This window comes from Ostrea edulis, chromosome 6, assembly GCF_947568905.1.
Source record: "Ostrea edulis chromosome 6, xbOstEdul1.1, whole genome shotgun sequence".
NCBI classification, from domain to species: Eukaryota; Metazoa; Mollusca; class Bivalvia; order Ostreida; family Ostreidae; genus Ostrea; species Ostrea edulis.
In genome coordinates, this window is record NC_079169.1 from 37,999,509 (window position 1) to 38,020,362 (window position 20,854).

At 36.0% G+C, this 20,854-nt stretch overlaps 1 protein-coding gene across 2 annotated transcripts in view; it reads left to right on the forward strand.

The window, feature by feature from the left end:
• The window catches only part of LOC125647819 (tyrosine-protein kinase JAK2-like), a 155,013-nt gene that overhangs the window by 85,413 nt on the left and 48,746 nt on the right, over nucleotides 1–20,854 (forward strand). For both annotated transcript variants that reach the window (XM_056139556.1, XM_056139555.1), the window contains 4 exons: nucleotides 991–1,163; nucleotides 6,308–6,577; nucleotides 8,307–8,368; nucleotides 16,235–16,440. In XM_056139556.1, the coding sequence (XP_055995531.1) occupies nucleotides 991–1,163; nucleotides 6,308–6,577; nucleotides 8,307–8,368; nucleotides 16,235–16,440 (711 nt within the window). The remainder of the gene's footprint in view (nucleotides 1–990; nucleotides 1,164–6,307; nucleotides 6,578–8,306; nucleotides 8,369–16,234; nucleotides 16,441–20,854) is intronic.

The window sequence follows — 20,854 nt, forward strand, 5'->3', positions numbered from 1 at the left end:
ATATTACATTTAGTTAACTCCCTGTATAATTTATATATTAAACATTAGGTGACAATACAAGTTTTCCTGAGTTACCTATAGATTACCGAAAACAAGAAATCCGCGTTGTCCGTAATGTAGGTATATAATGAGTATTGAAATCCTTCAATATTATTATCAACATAATGTAATTATGTTGTAGGTATCAAAATTTCGTTCTGTCTAAATCGTTTCTAAATTTATAACATTTCTATCAGGTTTTCCGTTTATCGTGAAGATCGTTTATCGTGTTTTGCGTTTATCAGGTCTATCGTGAAGATTGTTTATCAGGTTTTGCGTTTATCAGGTTTATCGTGTATCCTATCGTATCGTGCGTGTATCCTATCCTATCGTGCGTGTATCCGAGCTATCCTATCCTATCGTGTGTGTATCGTGTTCTATCGTTTATCATGTCAAGAATAATGTTGCGGGTACTGTACCTGTAATTGTTAGCTTAAAATTATACATGGAGTCTCATTTGCTAAGCCAATCTTCATTCCAAAAATGGAACTCATGCAGAGTAATAAAGGTGGTTCAAAGTTATGGTGTAAAAACAACTTTTGGTAATCTGTGGATATTAGATAAATGGTGATATCAGTCAAAGAACAAGAAAACCATCGTTTTATTCATGCACAAAATACAAAGATTGGTATGAATATCGATCAGCATTCTATATTTTATAACAGAATGAATTTGTCTTTTTTTTCTTTTTTAATCAAAAGTAATTTTTGTGACTTTTTGTCCTATGACTTTTTATCCTATCTGATCAAAAATCATCATTGTGACTTTTTGTCCTGCGACTTTTTGTCCTACCGATTTTGTGACTTTTTGTCCTGTGATTTTCCGTCCGTATACCAAGTATATAATACCTGTAGAAGGAAACTGGGTGTTGATGTGTTCCAATAAACATTTCATTGAATGCTTCAGCATATGGTGAATTTTATATTTCTGACTTGAAATCTTGTTATATAGGGAATGGCTTACCTTGCCAATATGAGGGTGATTCACTGTGACTTGGCTGGCAGAAATGTCCTTCTGACGAACACTCTAGTGGCCAAAATCACCGACTTTGGTCTAGCCAAGATTCTAAAGGCAGACAAGGACTACTATACTAGGTCCTCTGGCAAAGAACTTCCTCTGATGTGGTCAGTAAACTTAGTATTTCCAGAACTTCCTCTGATGTGGTCAATAAACTTAGTAACTTTTAAACTTTTTCTGATGTGGTCAATAAACTGTAATAGTGAATTCAGAAATTCATATGATTTGGTCAATAAACTTAATGATTTTAAAACTTCCTATGATATAATGATAAACTTCGTGATTTCAGAACGTTCTCTGATGTGATCAGTAAACTTTGTGATTTCAAAACCTTCTGTGATGTAATTAGTAAACTTGTGATTTCAAAACCTTCTGTGATGTAATTAGTAAACTTGTGATTTCAAAACGTTCTGTGATGTGATCAGTAAACTTTGTGATTTCAGAATTTGTGATTAGTAAACTTTGTGATTTCAGAACGTGTGATCAGTAAACTTGTGATTTCAGAACGTTCTGTGATGTTATCAGTAAACTTTGTGATTTCAGAACATTCTCTGATATGATCAGTAGAATTTGCGATTTTAGAATGCTCTCTCATATGATCAGTAGGTGTTAAGAGTTTTGTATTAGAATATGTACGTGAGTTTTTAAAAAATCTTCTTAACCACAAGACTATAATTTGCAACAATCCTCCTGTAGTGTAGATTGTAGTGTCCTGTAGTGTAGATTGTAGTGTCCTGTAGTGTAGATTGTAGTATATATTGTAGTGTAGAATGTAGTGTCCTGTAGTGTAGATTGTAGTATATATTGTAGTGTCCTGTTGTGTAGATTGTAGTATATATTGTAGTGTATATAGTAGTGTCCTGTAGTGTAGATTGTAGTGTAGATTGTAGTGTCCTGTAGTGTAGATTGTAGTGTTATGTAGTGTAGATTGTAGTGTATATTGTAGTGTAGATTGTAGTGTCCTGTAGTGTATATTGTAGTATATATTGTAGTGTCCTGTAGTGTAGATTGTAGTGTAGATTGTAGTGTCCTGTAGTGTAGATTGTAGTGTTATGTAGTGTAGATTGTAGTGTCTTGTAGTGTAGATTGTAGTGTGTATTGTAGTGTCCTGTAGTGTAGATTGTAGTGTCCTGTAGTGTATATTGTAGTGTATATAGTAGTGTCCTGTAGTGTAGATTGTAGTATATATTGTAGTGTCCTGTAGTGTAGATTGTAGTGTTATGTAGTGTAGATTGTAGTGTCCTGTAGTGTAGATTGTAGTGTCCTGTAGTGTAGATTGTAGTGTAGATTGTAGTGTCCTGTACTGTATATAGTAGTGTCCTATAGTGTATATTGTAGTGTTCTGTAGTGTATATAGTGGTGTCCTGTAGTGTAGATTGTAGTGTTCTGTAGTGTAGATTGTAGTGTAGATTGTAGTGTATATTGTAGTGTCCTGTAGTGTAGATTGTAGTGTATATTGTAGTGTAGATTGTAGTGTATATAGTAGTGTCCTGTAGTGTATATTGTAGTGTCCTGTAGTGTAGATTGTAGTGTATATTGTAGTGTTATGTAGTGTAGATTGTAGTGTCCTGTAGTTTATATTGTAGTGTAGATTGTAGTGTATATTGTAGTGTCCTGTAGTGTAGATTGTATTGTAGATTGTAGTGTCCTGTAGTGTATATTGTAGTGTTATGTAGTGTCCTGTAGTGTAGATTGTAGTGTCCTGTAGTGTATATTGTAGTGTAGATTGTAGTGTCCTGTAGTGTAGATTGTAGTATATATTGTAGTGTCCTGTAGTGTAGATTGTAGTGTCCTGTAGTGTAGATTGTAGTGTATATTGTAGTGTTATGTAGTGTAGATTGTAGTATCCTGTAGTGTATATTGTAATGTAGATTGTAGTGTAGATTGTAGTGTTATGTAGTGTAGATTGTAGTGTTATGTAGTGTATATTGTAGTGTCCTGTAGTGTATATTGTAGTGTCCTGTAGTGTAGATTGTAGTGTCCTGTAGTGTATATTGTAGTGTAGATAGTAGTGTCCTGTAGTGTAGATTGTAGTATATATTGTAGTGTCCTGTAGTGTAGATTGTAGTGTCCTGTAGTGTAGATTGTAGTGTTATGTAGTGTAGATTGTAGTATCCTGTAGTGTAGATTGTAGTGTTATGTAGTGTAGATTGTAGTGTTATGTAGTGTAGATTGTAGTGTCCTGTAGTGTAGATTGTAGTGTCCTGTAGTGTAGATTGTAGTGTCCTGTAGTGTAGATTGTAGTGTGTATTGTAGTGTCCTGTAGTGTAGATTGTAGTGTCTTGTAGTGTATATTGTAGTGTAGATTGTAGTGTCCTGTAGTGTAGATTGTAGTATATATTGTAGTGTCCTGTAGTGTAGATTGTAGTGTCCTGTAATGTAGATTGTAGTGTTATGTAGTGTAGATTGTAGTGTTCTGTAGTGTAGATTGTAGTGTCCTGTAGTGTATATTGTAGTGTCCTGTAGTGTAGATTGTAGTGTATATTGTAGTGTCCTGTAGTGTAGATTGTATTGTAGATTGTAGTGTCCTGTAGTGTATATTGTAGTGTATATAGTAGTGTCCTGTAGTGTAGATTGTAGTGTTATGTAGTGTAGATTGTAGTATCCTGTAATGTAGATTGTAGTGTTATGTAGTGTAGATTGTAGTGTTATGTAGTGTAGATTGTAGTGTCCTGTAGTGTAGATTGTAGTGTAGATTGTAGTTTCCTGTAGTGTTTTTACACCTTCATTCCTTGGACAGAGGAAAGCCATAACTAAAAAGAGGTTCATAAAATTATACATAAGAATGCCATATAGATTCAGATCCCATGTGTCCTCAGCAATGTCATGTAGATTCAGATCCCTGGTGTCCTCAGCATCGTCATGTCATGTAGATTCAGATCCCTCGTGTCCTCAGCAATGTCATTTAGATTCAGATCCCTCGTGTCCTCAGTATCATCATGTGATATAGATTCAGATCCCTCGTGTCCTCAGTATTGTCATGTCATGTAGATTCAGATCCCTCGTGTCCTCAGCATCATCATGTCATGTAGATTCAGATCCCTCGTGTCCTCAGCAATGTCATGTAGATTCAGATCCCTTGTGTCCTCAGCATCGTCAAGTAGATTCAGATCCCTCGTGTCCTCAGTATCGTCATGTCATGTAGATTCAGATCCCTCGTGTCCTCAGTATCGTCATGGCATGTAGATTCAGATCCCTCGTGTCCTCAGCAATGTCATTTAGATTCAGATCCCTCGTGTCCTCAGTATCATCATGTGATATAGATTCAGATCCCTCGTGTCCTCAGTATTGTCATGTCATGTAGATTCAGATCCCTCGTTTCCTCAGCCATGTCATGTAGATTCAGATCCCTCGTGTCCTCAGCATTGTCATGTCATGTAGATTCAGATCCCTCGTGTCCTCAGTATTGTCATGTCATGTAGATTCAGATCCCTCGTGTCCTCAGCAATGTCATGTAGATTCAGATCCCTTGTGTCCTCAGCATCGTCAAGTAGATTCAGATCCCTCGTGTCCTCAGTATCGTCATGTCATGTAGATTCAGATCCCTCGTGTCCTCAGTATCGTCATGGCATGTAGATTCAGATCCCTCGTGTCCTCAGCAATGTCATTTAGATTCAGATCCCTCGTGTCCTCAGTATCATCATGTGATATAGATTCAGATCCCTCGTGTCCTCAGTATTGTCATGTCATGTAGATTCAGATCCCTCGTTTCCTCAGCCATGTCATGTAGATTCAGATCCCTCGTGTCCTCAGCATTGTCATGTCATGTAGATTCAGATCCCTCGTGTCCTCAGTATTGTCATGTCATGTAGATTCAGATCCCTCGTGTCCTCAGCATCATCATGTCATGTAGATTCAGATCCCTCGTGTCCTCAGCAATGTCATGTAGATTCAGATCCCTTGTGTCCTCAGCATCGTCAAGTAGATTCAGATCCCTCGTGTCCTCAGTATCGTCATGTCATGTAGATTCAGATCCCTCGTGTCCTCAGTATCGTCATGGCATATAGATTCAGATCCCTCGTGTCCTCAGCAATGTCATTTAGATTCAGATCCCTCGTGTCCTCAGTATCATCATGTGATATAGATTCAGATCCCTCGTGTCCTCAGTATTGTCATGTCATGTAGATTCAGATCCCTCGTTTCCTCAGCCATGTCATGTAGATTCAGATCCCTCGTGTCCTCAGCATTGTCATGTCATGTAGATTCAGATCCCTCGTGTCCTCAGTATTGTCATGTCATGTAGATTCAGATCCCTCGTGTCCTCAGCATCATCATGTCATGTAGATTCAGATCCCTCGTGTCCTCAGCAATGTCATGTAGATTCAGATCCCTTGTGTCCTCAGCATCGTCAAGTAGATTCAGATCCCTCGTGTCCTCAGTATCGTCATGTCATGTAGATTCAGATCCCTCGTGTCCTCAGTATCGTCATGGCATATAGATTCAGATCCCTCGTGTCCTCAGCAATGTCATGTAGATTCAGATCCCTCGTGTCCTCAGCGTCATCATGTCATGTAGATTCAGATCCCTTGTGTCCTCAGTATCGTCATGTAGATTCAGATCCCTCATGTCCTCAGCAATGTCATGTAAATTCAGATCCCTCGTGTCCTCAGCAATATGTCATGTAGATTCAGATCCCTCATGTCCTCAGCATCATTATGTCATGTAAATTCAGATCCCTCGTGTCCTCAGCAATGTCATGTAGATTCAGACCCCTCGTGTCCTCAGCAATGTCATGTCATGAAGATAAAGATCCCTCATGTCCTCAGCATCATCATGTCATATAGATTCAGATCCCTCGTGTCCTCAGCAATGTCATGTAGATTCAGATCCCTCATGTCCTCGGTCATGTCATGTAGATTCAGATCCCTCGTGTCCTCAGCAATGTCATGTAGATTCAGATCCCTCATGTCCTCAGCATCATTATGTCATGTAGATTCAAATCCCTCGTGTCCTCAGCAATGTCATGTAGATTCAGATCCCTCATGTGAGAATTGTAAACACGCTGATTTCAGAACTTCATTTGGTGTGGTCGGTAAACTCACTGATTTTAGAACTTCCTGCAGATTTCAGAATTTTATTTGGTGTGGTTGGTAAACTCACTGATTTTAGAACTTCCTGCAGATTTCAGAATTTCATTTGGTGTGGTCGGTAAACTCACTGATTTTAGAACTTCTTTTTGTGTAGTTAATAAAGTCTGTGATAATTCACATTCAATTGTATGTAATATTTACTTCAGTTAGTTTCAATTCAGGTGTTCACCAGAGAGCATAGCCAATAGGAAATTTACGACAAAAGGCGATATCTGGAGCTACGGTATTTTGATCTGGGAGGTGTTCACTCACGCCAAAGCCCCCATATTGTGTAACAATTTCTCCAAGGAGGGATACCAGAAACTGATGGAAGGAAAACGCCTGAAAAAAACTACACACTGTCCAGTAGTGGTGTATAAATTCATGGAGAAATGTTGGGAATTTAGGCCCGAAGACCGACCCGATTTCAACGAGGCTTGTGAATATTGCAGGTAAAGTGGGGGGCTGTTCCAGAGATATGATGATGTCAGCATCAAAAACAAGCATTTATGAATCTATTGATATAGACTGAAAACTTATCAACATTAAAAAATTCGGGAATAACCAGCCTTGTTATCAAATTTGAGGATGTTAATTAATAAGGGTTTATCAGTCTCGACTTATGCTGGTGACACATCTCGCTCTGATATAGATCTGGGTATTTTGCTACACGCTTACCTCTTATTTTGTTGGGTTTTTAAAGAATGCAGAATGGAGCCCAATAAATTGACAGAACTGAATTTCTATAATGGTAAATTTGTTTTATTAATTAACATCCTCAAATTTGATAACAAGGCTGGTTATTCCCGAATTTTTTGATGTTGACAAGTTTTCAGTCTTTACTTTATTGCCCAAATTGGTCTTAAAGTTGGTGTTATATCGAGGGAGCACTGTATTCAAGATATTTTTATGAAACCTTATATGCTGATACGTATTGATGACATCCATTCAAATGCATCAATTTTTTTTACCTTGACATTTCCTTTGATCTTGACCTCACTTTTCCCAAATAGGTGTTTAGCCCTGAGTTTCGAAGCAATTATTGGCAATATTCTTATGAAAACTCTTTCACTGTACTAGACTTGTTGAATGAAGAATACATTGATAATTACCAGACAACTTATGTGCTTCATTCGTGAAGAAATAAAAAAAAAAAATCCAATTTAATCCATTACACTAATAACTAATATTTTATTTAATGGCTCGTTAAATTCCTCATATGAAGTATGATTTCACCATTGGAAGAGTAATACATGTACAAGCTCTGTTATTTTATATGATTTTTTGTTGATTTTTCCCGGAATGATAAAAAATGTGTTTTGTTTCCAAATAAGAGATTCAAAATAGTCAAAATTTTGCTGTGATTTGGTGCATGATATAAATATCTAATAAAACACGCTTATTAAGTGGAAATACCTTAAATGCTGCCTAGCTATCATTATTCAAAATTATTTCTAACAAAAGAAAAAAAAGCCAAACAATTATTGAATTTTAAGTTCGATAATTTTTTGAGAAATCCAAGCCAGGTTTCACTTTGTGATCTTGAAGAAAAAGTCAATGTAAAAGAAAGCTGGTAGATTTGCAGTGTGGTACTTAAGGGACTGGTTCACGTTTTTTGAAAGAAATAGTTTTCATTTTTGATGTTAAAAATTAAGAATATAACTCATTTAATGTTGACAACCAAAATTTGGACCTTCTGAATGCAAGGATAAGAGCAATATTTTAGCTGTAATTCTGTATTATGTAAACAAAGACTCGAGTCTTTTTATGTAAACAAACAAACCAGTGAAATGTTGATTTTGTAATTTAAAGCATCTTCATTTTGTATAATCGCAAAGTTTAACTTTTAAATGACACATTTTACCTAAAGTATACTAATAAGATGTGATATACATAATAAACTTGGATCAATATCCATTTATTTTGAAAATTTCATAAACAATAACACACCTCAATCTTTGTTTCCAAAACAAATAATAAACTCTCTATAATGAGCTTTTGTCATGGTAAATAACCTTAATTTTTTTTAAAGTGAAAAACAAAGTTTGGGGGGAAATCGTGAATCAGTCCCTTTAACTTATGGAGGCCTTTAACTTATGGAGGCCTGAAGGGTTTTTTATTTAGAAAACAGTAGATATATATCAGATCTGTAGATATGAGTATGTTGTGAATATTTTACAGAAAATTCAGTGAAGAGTACCCGGAACCAAAAGAAGAGGTGCATAAATCGCCACATCCCCAAGGTACATATACATATATTTACATTTGCCAATGCACTTCCTTATATGACAGTACTAATGATATTGATGTTCAATTTCGTATGACATGAATTTGGTCATGTGATCAGTTTGTACTTGCGTATGAATACAATCACCGCTTCAAAAGTCAGTTCCTGTATTTTCATCTGGCTTCTTGCTTATGCAATGCAGTGGGGGATTTAGACCCCCCCCCCTCCCCCCCCCCCCCCCCCCCCTCTCGCCACAAATTAAAATAATAGAAATATAGTGTGAGTAAAATTCCAGATTAGTAAAATTCCAGATTGGCACCCAAAATGGCTAAGCATTTTGGCTAATACTTGACTTTCACACACACCCTTTCGTAAACCCTGGATCCGCCACTGCAATGACATCATAACAGAAATAAACGCAGCAGGATATTTAATATACAGTTTATTTGTAAGCAAACAAGAATTTCATCAATTTATAAAAGAGAAACATTAAACATATATCGTTCTGTTGTTTCATTTTATACAGTTTTAAATACCGTCTGCAACTTCTGCATGGCGAATTTATAAAATAAAGTTCTATGATATTGGAAGCGAAAACATGTAGGCAGAGTTATAAGCCTACATGTATTTACTTCATGATGATAAGTTAACCTGTTGTTTCCTGGCAACTTCCATCAAGGCTATGACTCGGCATGATTATAAGCGAGGCTGGTTTCGAGGCTCAAAAAATTTACATGTTCATGTCAGGGTACCGGTGCGAGTCTTCGTTAAAATCCTACAACAGAAATCTCTCAAGTGAACAAAAACTCTGTCAGTTCATTTTTATTTTATTTTACACACACTGAAGGTAAATAAAAGACACAACCTACCTGCACTTGGTCTAAATCTGTCCTACTGTCTTGAATCGTCTCCTGCATGGCTACAACCACGAGTCCTAAACGATGAACGTTGTTTCTTTCCAAAAACCTGACTAAGAGCTTAACGTTAACTTGACCCATCATATCCACCATCAATTCTCTCAGATCCTTTGAAATTCTGTCGAAATCTGTGATCAACTATTGCGTTTTCAACTTAGTAAGCTACACCGACGCCAGTTTCTCCATCGCTGATAGCGACTAAATCACACCACGGATGTAGTTTACTCCGCTCTTCTTGTCATTTCAGTTAACTTTATGCTCTAAATTACCTTTATTTTTACACATGTTTCATCTTTTTTTAACATTTTCAATTAAATATCTATATCTTATATTTTCCTTGATATTGTTTCTAATTTTTTATTCGATAAAACTCTTACGAACTATTATTTTGTGTTCTACGATCGTTATTTTGGTCATCTGCTACATAATCATGGAAGCTCGGTAAGAACACAAATCAAAATAGAAAATATAAATATAAGAAATAAAATATCATTTTTGAATGTTATTGGGATATGACATGAAGTTGGTACGTGATCAAATCCACTATAACGCCCTTCGGGCGTTATAGGATTTGATCACGTGACCAACTTCATGTCATATCCCAATAACATTCAAAAATGATATCTTATTTCTTAAGTAACACTGATGTCTGTGTGTGTGTGTGTGTGTGTGTGTGTGTGTGTGTGTGTGTGTGTGTGTGTGTGTGTGCACTGTTCGAAATTAACTTTCTCAAGCACTAGTCTGTACGAACTAGTGACAATCGATATTCACCAAGCTGCAAATTAAGCATTGCACTAGTCCATCTAGTGTATCATGTAAAATGATCCCACACAGTAGAAAAGACAACAATACTTGATTTTGCTTTCATGGTCTTCCGTCTCAGAGCCACTGACATAACCCCACTGACATAACCCCCTATAAAACACCCATGTGTTTAGAAGGTCAGCATGCAACCACCATGCAAACACTTAGGTAATCAACCATAAGTTCAAACATCTTTGAGACTCGGACAAATTTGCTAAAATCTTAATCAATTCAAGATTGATATAATCCATATTCTTACTAGTCTGTATGGATAGGTGCTGTAGAGAGTTTACTAGTCCGAGATGTTTTTAACTCGTCTCGGGCTTGCGAACATGAGGCAATTTTGAACTCTGGTGTGTGTGTGTGTGTGTAGAAAAATTGGGAAGGATGCAGAGGTCCTATTTATTTAAGAAAAGCTTTCACCAATTGACCTTTGGCTAACCCCGCAAAGGGATGTAACTTGTGGCGAAGTGTTGATACGTGTATTACAATTGGTCTGCGTCCATCATTATGTGTTAACAATTTGACATTTTTAACTTCTTTTTGATAACTACCATTCTAATTCTTTTCAAATTTGGTATGAAGCACCTTTGGGACAAGGAGGACATAAATTATAAAAAAGTAGGTACGGTTTTGGCCAAATTCTGCCCAGCATTTATGGAGGAAAATTATTTTGTAATGCAGATATTTTCCTGTCAAATTCCTAAAAGAGTAACTCATAGTAACTCTCAAAAGCAAATGGAAATCAACCTATCTACGCGCATGTGTAGTACATAATCAAATAAAGTAAGGGCTTTGTGTGGTGTTTTTATGTTTTTTGTATTGATAAACCAGTAAAATTGAACACCTCTTCCCTCGTCACCCGGAACAATTTTTATATGGATTAAAAATTTACACAAAGCAAATACACAACATATGGATATATACATACAAATATAGTTGCAAAACTCACAGTATTGAGCATTCCATCAAAATTTTGTTCTCCTCAAAGATAAATATATGATGTATATATATACTTGCATAATGAGAAAATGCAGTTTATATTTATTAAATGGTTTTATTTATTCATTGGGGGGGGGGGGGGTATTAGCAAGTCTTAAATTTTATTTCTTGTATAAACTATCAAATGGTTTTTATATGCCTGTCATTAGACGGGATGTATTATGTTATATGGCGCTGTCTGTGCGGATGACTGGCTGTCTGTCCGTCCCGGGTCATGTTTTCCGGACTTTTATCCGTAACGGATGCATGTAAAACTTTGAAATTTGGTCACAATATCTTCTTTAAGAATTGTAAGAGTGAGTTTGCATTTCATCAGGATTGGTCCAACCTTGACCTACTTTAGGGCTATAAGTAGGTCAAACAGTTTTCTGGGCTTTTTTCATTATGGATACAGATATTGCCCTGAAATTTAGTCAAAGGCTTCCTCTTGGAGGAATACGAGTTCAGTTTGCATTTCAGCTGGATTGGTCCATCCATGATCTACTTTTCAGCTAAAAATAGGTCAAACAGTTTTCCAGGCTTTTTTTCATTGTGGATACAAATATTGCCTTGATATTTAGTCATTGGCTTCCTCTCGGAGAAATACAAGTTCAGTTTCATTTCAGCTGGATTGGTCCATCCTTGACCTACTTTTGGACTAAAAATAGGTCAGACAGTTTTCTGGGCTTTTTTTCCCATTACGGATACAGATATTGCCTTGATATTTAGTCAAAGGCTTCCTCTCGGAGGAATACAAGTTCAGTTAACATTTCAGCTGGATTGGTTCATCCTTGACTTATTTTTGGACTAAAAATATGTCAGACAGTTTTTCAGGCTATTTTTTTCATTACGGATACAGATATTGTCCTGATATTTAGTCAAAGGTTTCCTCTCGGAGGAAGACAAGTGCAGTTGATATTTCAGCTGGATTGGCACACAATGACCTCTAGGGGTAGAAAGTAGGTCAAACAGTTTTCCAGATTTTTTTTGGTATGGTCACAGGTATTGCTCTAAAATTTAGTCACAATCTCCCTTTCAGAGAAATTCATAATCAGTTAACATTTCAACATAATTGGTGCACCATGACCTACTTTAGGGCTAAAAGTAGATCAAATGGTTTCCTGGACTTTTTATCATCATACTAGATTGGTATTGCACCAACATTTTGTTTCAACCTCACTCTCGGAGAAATACATAATCAGTTCACATGTCAGATGGATTGGTGCACCATGACCCACTTTAAGACTTTTCTATTCAGAATGTGTGTTGTATCAATTCAGAGTGCACAATGTGCTTCCAGGTTGAATTTCACTGTCCGTCGGGCGTATATTGTACTGTTTGTGGTACTCTTGTTGTATTTTACAACAACGTATAAGAGGGTTTCTTTGGGCAAAAGTGAATACAGTGACACTGAATTGCGTCAACCAAGTGTTTGAGAGTTACCAGCTTCAAATGGCTCAGTTGTACAGTTCCGAACACATTGACAATTTTTTGTCAAGAAATCCGAACCTGATAGTGGTGAGTGAGAGTGTGTGAATATGTGTATGAGTATGTGTTTGAGACATGGTATATTTATGAAAGAGAGAGAGAAGTATTTTGACTTCTTTATTCATATATGTACAATATAAATGTTTTTCATGTTTTGTTTGTTTATTTTACCTTCCTTCAAGAACTTTTCACTCAAATTGGGACGTCAGAAGCTGTATGTGAAGCACCACATATTAAAACCTATGCTTATAAGCACTCATGGCTATAGCATTGAATTTTTTTTAATGTTGTGACACAGGACCTCCTTTTTTAAGGTTATGAAAAGCTGAAGATAACGAATAGTGATCAATTTGCATAATTTCTATAAAGAATACAAAATGAAGAGTAGGGCAAATGCAGACCCCTGGACACACTCAAGGTGGCATCAGGTGCCTATCTGAAAGACCCATGATTCTCACTTTTGTCAACCGTTTGTCGAAAAGCACATGTATGTCTACGTCTCAGGTTCGACACAGTCATTTCATGAGCAGGGTTCGAACACACTACCTCCCGGTTACGGAGTGAACGCTCTACCACTGATCTCCGCGACCGTTTCATGATTATCTCCCCTTTGAAGTTGTGTTTCTAGTTTCTCAGAACACTGCGTTTTTTCCTGAGTATACCTATAAAATGACATTTTGCTCCAAATGCCACACATATGATATCGAGAATCTACATTTATGATGTTTTATCATCAAAGTTCATGGAATATTGTGTATGCCAGTTTAAAAAAAATACTGATGAATTCCATTGTGTTTTGATTTGTGAAAAATTACATTGGTGATAATTAACCCAAACTTCGTATGAATTCAGTGATGTGAATATGAACTACCTTTGATGTTGTAATTGTTTTTCCCGAATGCACGCAAGACTCTAATAAATTTGATATAAACATAATTTTTCTTAAAATCTGCCACAATGAAGAAATATGAAACAGAAATAAGAAATGCTATTACAGGTATGTAAATGTTTCTTTAATTTGGTGTTTGGACCATTATTATATTTCTGCACCAGAAAAGCTTTCTGCGAATACCTGCAGTTTTTGCCCCTGCGCGGCATATCTGATGTGGTTTCAATTTCCATTTAATACCCATTCAAATCAGTACAAAAACCAATAATTTCGCATTTATTAAAAATTAATACTTCTATGTGTAATACAGTTTTTATATTTCTACTCAGAACATCGCTTGGGGGAGAACTCTCGTATATTACGTCAAAATCAACGTCAAAGTTGGTGACGTCGTCAATTTAATATAGAGTTTTGCTATGGAAGATTACGAATAACAATGGTCATATTCATAAATGGCACATTCTCAAATACCAGACTCAGTATTTTGGTGAATTTTCATGACAGGGCAGATTTTGGCTAAAACTATGCCTTTTTCTTTCAGGGCTTCACCACCCCTGGGGCCCTAAGGATGGGGCAAAAACTGTTAAAAATTGACCAACTTTCAAAAATCTTCTCTACAAACTTTTATCTCTAAGAAAAACTAAATGCATTATAGTGATGTAGAGCAGGAAGACTTCTACCAAAAATTATAAATTTCATATTCCAGGGGTATAGTGGTTCTGACTCCATGGCAGAGCGAAACTTGGTATACAGTGAAACTTCTCTAAACCGGCCGGCTCTCGGACCGGGAAAAACGGCCGGTTTAGAGGGATGGCCGGTATACCAAGAATTTAGCAATGATAGACATTTTATCTCAATATTCACAAAGTAGGTACTGTTCACTTTGATCTGGTGATCTATGATCAATTATCGGTGGAGATTAAATTAGTCCGCTTGTACCTAAAGATAATTATGAATTACAAGAAATATTCTCGCTGAAATCATCTAATTTTAAACTGAAAATCTATAACAGGATACATAAAGAAAACACAGAGGCCTATTATTGGAATTCCTCTTACCTATAAAAACTCTGTTTACATTCATCGCTTATGTCATTAACAATTTTGTTTTGACGTTTTTAAAAAGTACAGTAGTAAATACGAAATTGTAATTTGAATATTTCTTTGGAATTTTAAGTCTATGGAAACCAAGAAAATTAATCTATCTTTTAATAATTATCATTAACAGTCATGGGTTTGTTCTTTATTAACTACCGCTTATATCCATACGAAAGTATGGTGAAACAATATGGCGTTTGATAAGGTATTCATTCAATAATTTCCCAACTGTGTTTTACATTTTGTACAGAATTTGGAAGGGTCTCTTGGATTAGCTAAGTGTCAACTAACACCCTTGACAGCACAGGTAAACAATAGAATTAAAGAGGCCACTAGTGTTTTTCACACCTCCGATGGATAATTTCATACCTGGCCAGTTGGTCAGTCAATTTGCACACCTGGACGATCTTAATTAACCTTTGGCCAAGATTTTCTTGTCTTCAAAAAGTGGCCGGTATGTTAAGGGTAAATTACACATGTTTGTTAACAAATGTACTTTAAAAAGTGGCCGATGTCCGGTTTTCAGGGGTGGCCGGTTTTGTAAGACTTTCTTTGTAAGGAAATGTTAAGATTTCTGCCGGGACTTTGAAAATCGGCCGATATTCAGGGAGAACCGGTATTCTGAGGGGCCGGTTTGGAGAAGTTTTACTGTATATGGTGTAATATGTGTAAAACATTTAGATAATATCTTCTTTAATGCTGTTGATATTAAATTGAAACTAAATAGATATTTAGAAGGACTAGTAGTCCTTTACCAAATTTATGAAATAATTTCATGATCCTTGGTAAGGGTTTGGTTCCAGGGTGGAGCCAAAATTATGATAGTTACAATGTAGTATTGTCTCTATCATTTGGAAGACTTTTTAAAGTTTGCTGATACAGCATAAAAACTAAATGCATATTTAGGAAAAGCAGAAAATTGAATTTAACAACATTCAAAATGTCATTGTAAATATCTTCTATTTTCCATAATGGTTTTATCTGGTATGTTGTTCCTTAAAGGCAAAAAAAAAAGATACCACAAGGTTTCTATTGTCAAAAGTTTGATTGACAGGTGGCTTAGCCTTAATCAGGATACAGGTAAAATTTGGTGGTGTTAACTTAAAATTGGGTTTTTAAATGATTTCCCTACCCACACAAAGTCTCGGAATTTTATAAAGATACCTGCCTTGGGATGAGAGTGAACACTTTAAATTTTGAGGTCGAGGTCAATTGGATAGTGATATAAGAAAGTGGTTTCAATTCATTAAGGGATTTCCCTTCTCACTTGAAATAACGTCAGGGTCAAAAGGTAAATTGGCTCCGAGAAAGGGAATGGCTTCTAAGCCATACATGGTTTCCAGTTTCACCTTAAAGTTAGTTCATACATGTAGAACACACGTGTCCAGCATCTGCCACCTCAATCTCTGCCCCATTTCTATTGTGGTCAGTGAGAGTATGCCACTTCAATCTCTGCCCCATTTCTATTGTGGTCAGTGAGAGTATGCCACCTCAATCTCTGCCCCATTTCTATTGTGGTCAGTGAGAGTAGATCAGTGCAACTTCGACAGTTCTAGTTGAAATTGATCCATGAATTCATAGCCCAACTACATAAAACCCTGTTGACTGCCAAAGTTCATCCTCCATGAGGAAAAAACACCTAATAGATCTACAGTATATGAACAAGCTAGTACATGGACATTTTTTTGTGTATCTCTTGTTTTCAGAGCCCCTCCCACCGGTACCTCCTGTGCCCATAGAGCTCACTGATACTGGAAATGACCCTCATCATCGTCCCTCAGGTATTCTCGGCACAGACCAACAGACAGGCAGGCCGGGTATTCCAATTATGGCCAATTTACCACCATCAGAAGATCTGAAATACATGATCAATACGAATCACATCAAGCTGGGGGAGGAAGTGATTGGAAAGGTAAGATCAATACGAATCACATCAAGCTGGGGGAGGAAGTGAATGGAAAGGTAAGATCAATACGAATCACATCAAGCTGGGGAGGAAGTGATTGGAAAGGTAAGATCAATACGAATCACATCAAGCTGGGGGAGGAAGTGATCGAAAAGGTAAGGTCTGCCATTTTGTGGACAGTTACATATATTGGGTCATTTTGTTGTCAAGAAATATTTAGCAAATTTTTCTAAAAATTGTACATTGTAGTTTGAAATATTAGTGCTTCATATTTTGGCCTATTTTCATTTGAAGAGGTTCACACCTGAGATTTGGAGTAATATCAATTACTGGGTTGCAACACTTATTATTGAGCTACAAGTGTTCTCAACATGACCTTTTTAGCTCACCTGAGCTGAAAGCTCAAGGGAGGTCCGTCATTCTGTCTGCCCGTCTGTATGTAAACTTTTCATTTTTGATTTCTTCTCCAGAACCACTGGGCCAATTTCAACCAAACTTGCCACAAAGCATCCTTGGATGAAGGTCTTTCAAGTTTGTTCAAATGAAGGGCCATGGGAGATAAATGCAAAAATAGGGTGAGGTCATTTAAAAATCTTCTTCTCAAGAACCACTGGGCCAGAAAAGCTGAAATTTACATGAAAGCTTCCTGACATAGTGCAAATTCAAGTTTGTTAAAATCATGGCCCCCGGGGGTAGGATAGGGCCACAAAAGGGATCAAAGTTTTACATACAAATATATAGGAAAAATCTTTAAAAATCTTCATCTCAAGAACCACTAAGCCAGAAAAGCTGATATTTACATGAAAGCTTCCTGACATAGTGCAGATTCAAGTTTGTTCAAATCATGACCCCCCTGGGTTAGGATGGGGCCACAATAGGGGATCAAAGTTTTACATAGAAATATATTAGGGAAAATCTTTAAAAATCTTCTCAAAACTACTGGGCCAGGAAAGCGGAAATTTGCATGAAAGCTTCCTGACATAGTGCAGATTCAATTTTTTTTTAAATTTTAAAAATCATGGCCCCCGGAGATAGGGTGGGGCCACAATAGGGATCAAAGTTTTACGTGCAAATATATAGGGAAAATCTTTAAGGTGACTCAGGTAAGCGATGTGACCGATGGGCCTCTTGTTGCATTTAAAATTTATTCAATTAAACTTGATTTGTCTGATGGTGTCAACACAACATAAGCAACACAATCAATCATTACATGAAATATATACATAATCATGTCTTCTAACACTATACAGACAAGAAACATTGCTGCAAGCACCAAATTTATGGGCCGGAAAGATTATGGAAATTGTAAGAGTGTTCCAAAGAATTCCTTTGTTTAAAAGTGCTTAGAAAATATAATGCAAAGGCTGGCAAAATTTAGAGAAATTTCAATCAAATCAACTAAGTGAAAGAATCATTAATTATATGAAGTAATTATTTATTGGTGTAGCTCAATAACGCAACTTATATCAAAATTTAAACTTAATTCGTAATACCAAAGTCAATAGCAGGCTATACACCATCTTTATAAGTGAAGGGTTATTGGTTAGTGTGAGGTAACAAATCAATAACCCTTGACTTGTGAAGATTGCTATACACAGTTTACGCTTGTCTGATGGATCAATACAAAAATATTGTCTATAGATATACATGTACTTTGCCTCGACTGACTATATTTTCTCTTCTGTTATGTTGCACATGAAAATTTCTGATCTTCGCAGTTTCCGTAAAGTCAAGTGATAAAAATTCTTATATTTGAAAGTCCTCTAAATTGGAAACATTTTTCACAATGCAGCTCATGTTGTTTCTCTTAAATACAAGGGCACACAACATGTTGCAGTCCTCAATTCATAGTGTCAATATAAGGATTTATAATATCTTATTGTCAGTTCAGTTGGATCTTTCTAAAATTAATTAAAAATAGAATGACTGCAAAATAATTTTAGTCACTGATTTTATTTATGTGTCCATTATTGTGACTTTTTCACTTGCAATGTTGGGTATTGATGTAACAAAATTTGTAAATATGAGTTCTTTACTAATTTAGATCAGGATCATCAATTCTTCATTATTACTTCTAATCAACATTTTGGATGATCAAAACACAATTAGATAGCAGAAATTATATGGGCAACCAACACATGTACATTTTACTTTGACGGATTTAGGAGTACGGAGGTTGCAACACACGTACATGCCTTTCATTTTGGTTTTAAAAAGAGTGCTAGAGAAAGATAGAAGGAGATAAATATCAGAGAAAGATAGAGGGAGATAAATATCAGAGAAAGATCAGAGAAAGATAGAGGGAGATAAATATCAGAGAAAGATAGAGGGAGATAAATATCAGTGGATGCTACTTATATGGGAACATTATTACTACATTGATTGTCAAATAAAAATCTAAATCTAGATAAGGGGGGGGGGGGGGGGAGGCTCTGTAAGTTTATGTCATTCAACATCGATTTTTATTCACTAATTATTATCATTTTCAACATTCATCGGTGTTGAGAGGGAGGGGTGTTGATGAAAACTATGTGATTTTAGTATTTTTGTCAGATATTCAACATTTGATTACATCCCTTAGCTGCAAATTCGTTTGTCATTTTAAATTCTTTTCTAAAGTGATTTTTATTTGGTACATGTAGCTAATCTATAAAACCCCATGCAGATGATAAAAATGTACAAAATACATATCATGATATCAACAACTTAATCCTCTGGTTCAACCCCCCTCCCCTTTGAAAATTTTCTATATCAGCGCCTGGACAATGTTAATTACATGTACATGTATATCGAATCCGTATCTAATCTTTCTGGGTTGGTTTTTGTGCCTTCAAATGCGATTCAATATTTTGAAAATGAATTTTTATTCAAATCAACTTTAATACATCGCACAGCTCGACCTGCATTGTAGTTACGTACATGTAGCATTAGAGGATGGAGCCAGAAACTAGCCTTACGGGTTTTTGACATTGTTTTTTCTCCACTATTGTTACAGGAAATGGTGGCCATTTTTAAAGTTCTATCTATAGGCTGGTTCCCGACCTTTTTTTAAATAATATGATAGTGAATTGTAGTGGAAATGTAATTAAATCAATCCAAGAATTGAAAGAAAACATCAACCTTTGTCCCCTTATTATACAAATTCAGGATTTAGAGCTTTGCTTTCATTTTGAATTTTGAAAGGTAAGTATTTTCAGACAATTATGAAACCAACTCCTTTTCCGGCTGCCTCCCTTCCCCATTTTAAAAAAAAACTGATGCAACGCGCCCGATTATATTTATATCATTCATTTGTATATTATATCTTCTGAAATTTTCAGGATTCATTGTATTACAACTTAGACAGAAATAAATATCAAATACAGCTGTAACACACACACACATTTTATGTAAAGCGTAGGACTGCATTGAAAAGCACGCCCCAAACATGCGATGTAATGGGAGTAACTGCGAACATGAAGCCCAAGTCATGTATGTAAATAAATTGCTCACTTTGCATACCACTGATGTCACAAAGAATGGAGGGAGGGGTGTTAAAATATGTTTACTTTTCCAAGCTCAATTTTCTTAAACTGTGAAATCATTCTCTTTAATACTTTGGCAATTTTTCTATTTAAAAAGTTCCAATCAGTAAAAGTGGGGAGAGGCCACTAGGCTGGTATGTTTATTTCTCCATAGTAAATTATGATATGGTCTCATTATACTCGTAAAATAATCCGCTTTGACACAAACTCGCACAATACATTACAATGTAAACACACTTCCTTAAACTCATCTTATATCGAAATACATGGTCATCCCTTGGATTTTTAAGGTTAGTTTCTTGATAAATTTTCATGATACCCAATAAAAATAATGCTCCAGTTTGACATCTTACATGTGTGTGTCCAGTTCATGATATTCTTGGCGGCCCCCAGACCCCCGGCCTATTAGGGGTGATCTTTAAATCAGCTTTTTTTATTTCATTGCACAATCGGGTCTGATGACATCTAAACCTTTGTCACAAAATAAATATATATATAAAGACGTTTTACTTTATTAGAAGACTTCAGCGGTAACTGACATAAAGAATGACCTTTATACACTTGATATATGAAAAAATTCATGATATCAAATTTGAGTTTAAAAGGGACATATTAGTACGAAAGCTAGCCCATTAAGCTCATTTTCGTAGCTGAAAAAAAATAAAATTTCGCATTATAACGTGAAAATTATGCAAATAGGGGCTGTAAGCTCGCAAACGAGATGACACGAGATTTGAGTACTTCCGGTGACAAACAAACCTTTACGGTTTGCATGAAATGATACAAGTTGGAAATATCCTGCAGTTTTTATTGTTTTTTGGTCGATGCAAAGAAGTGGACGTTATGGGGAAAGTTGTGGAGGTCAGTATAAATGCATTCAAATACCGGTAGTAAAC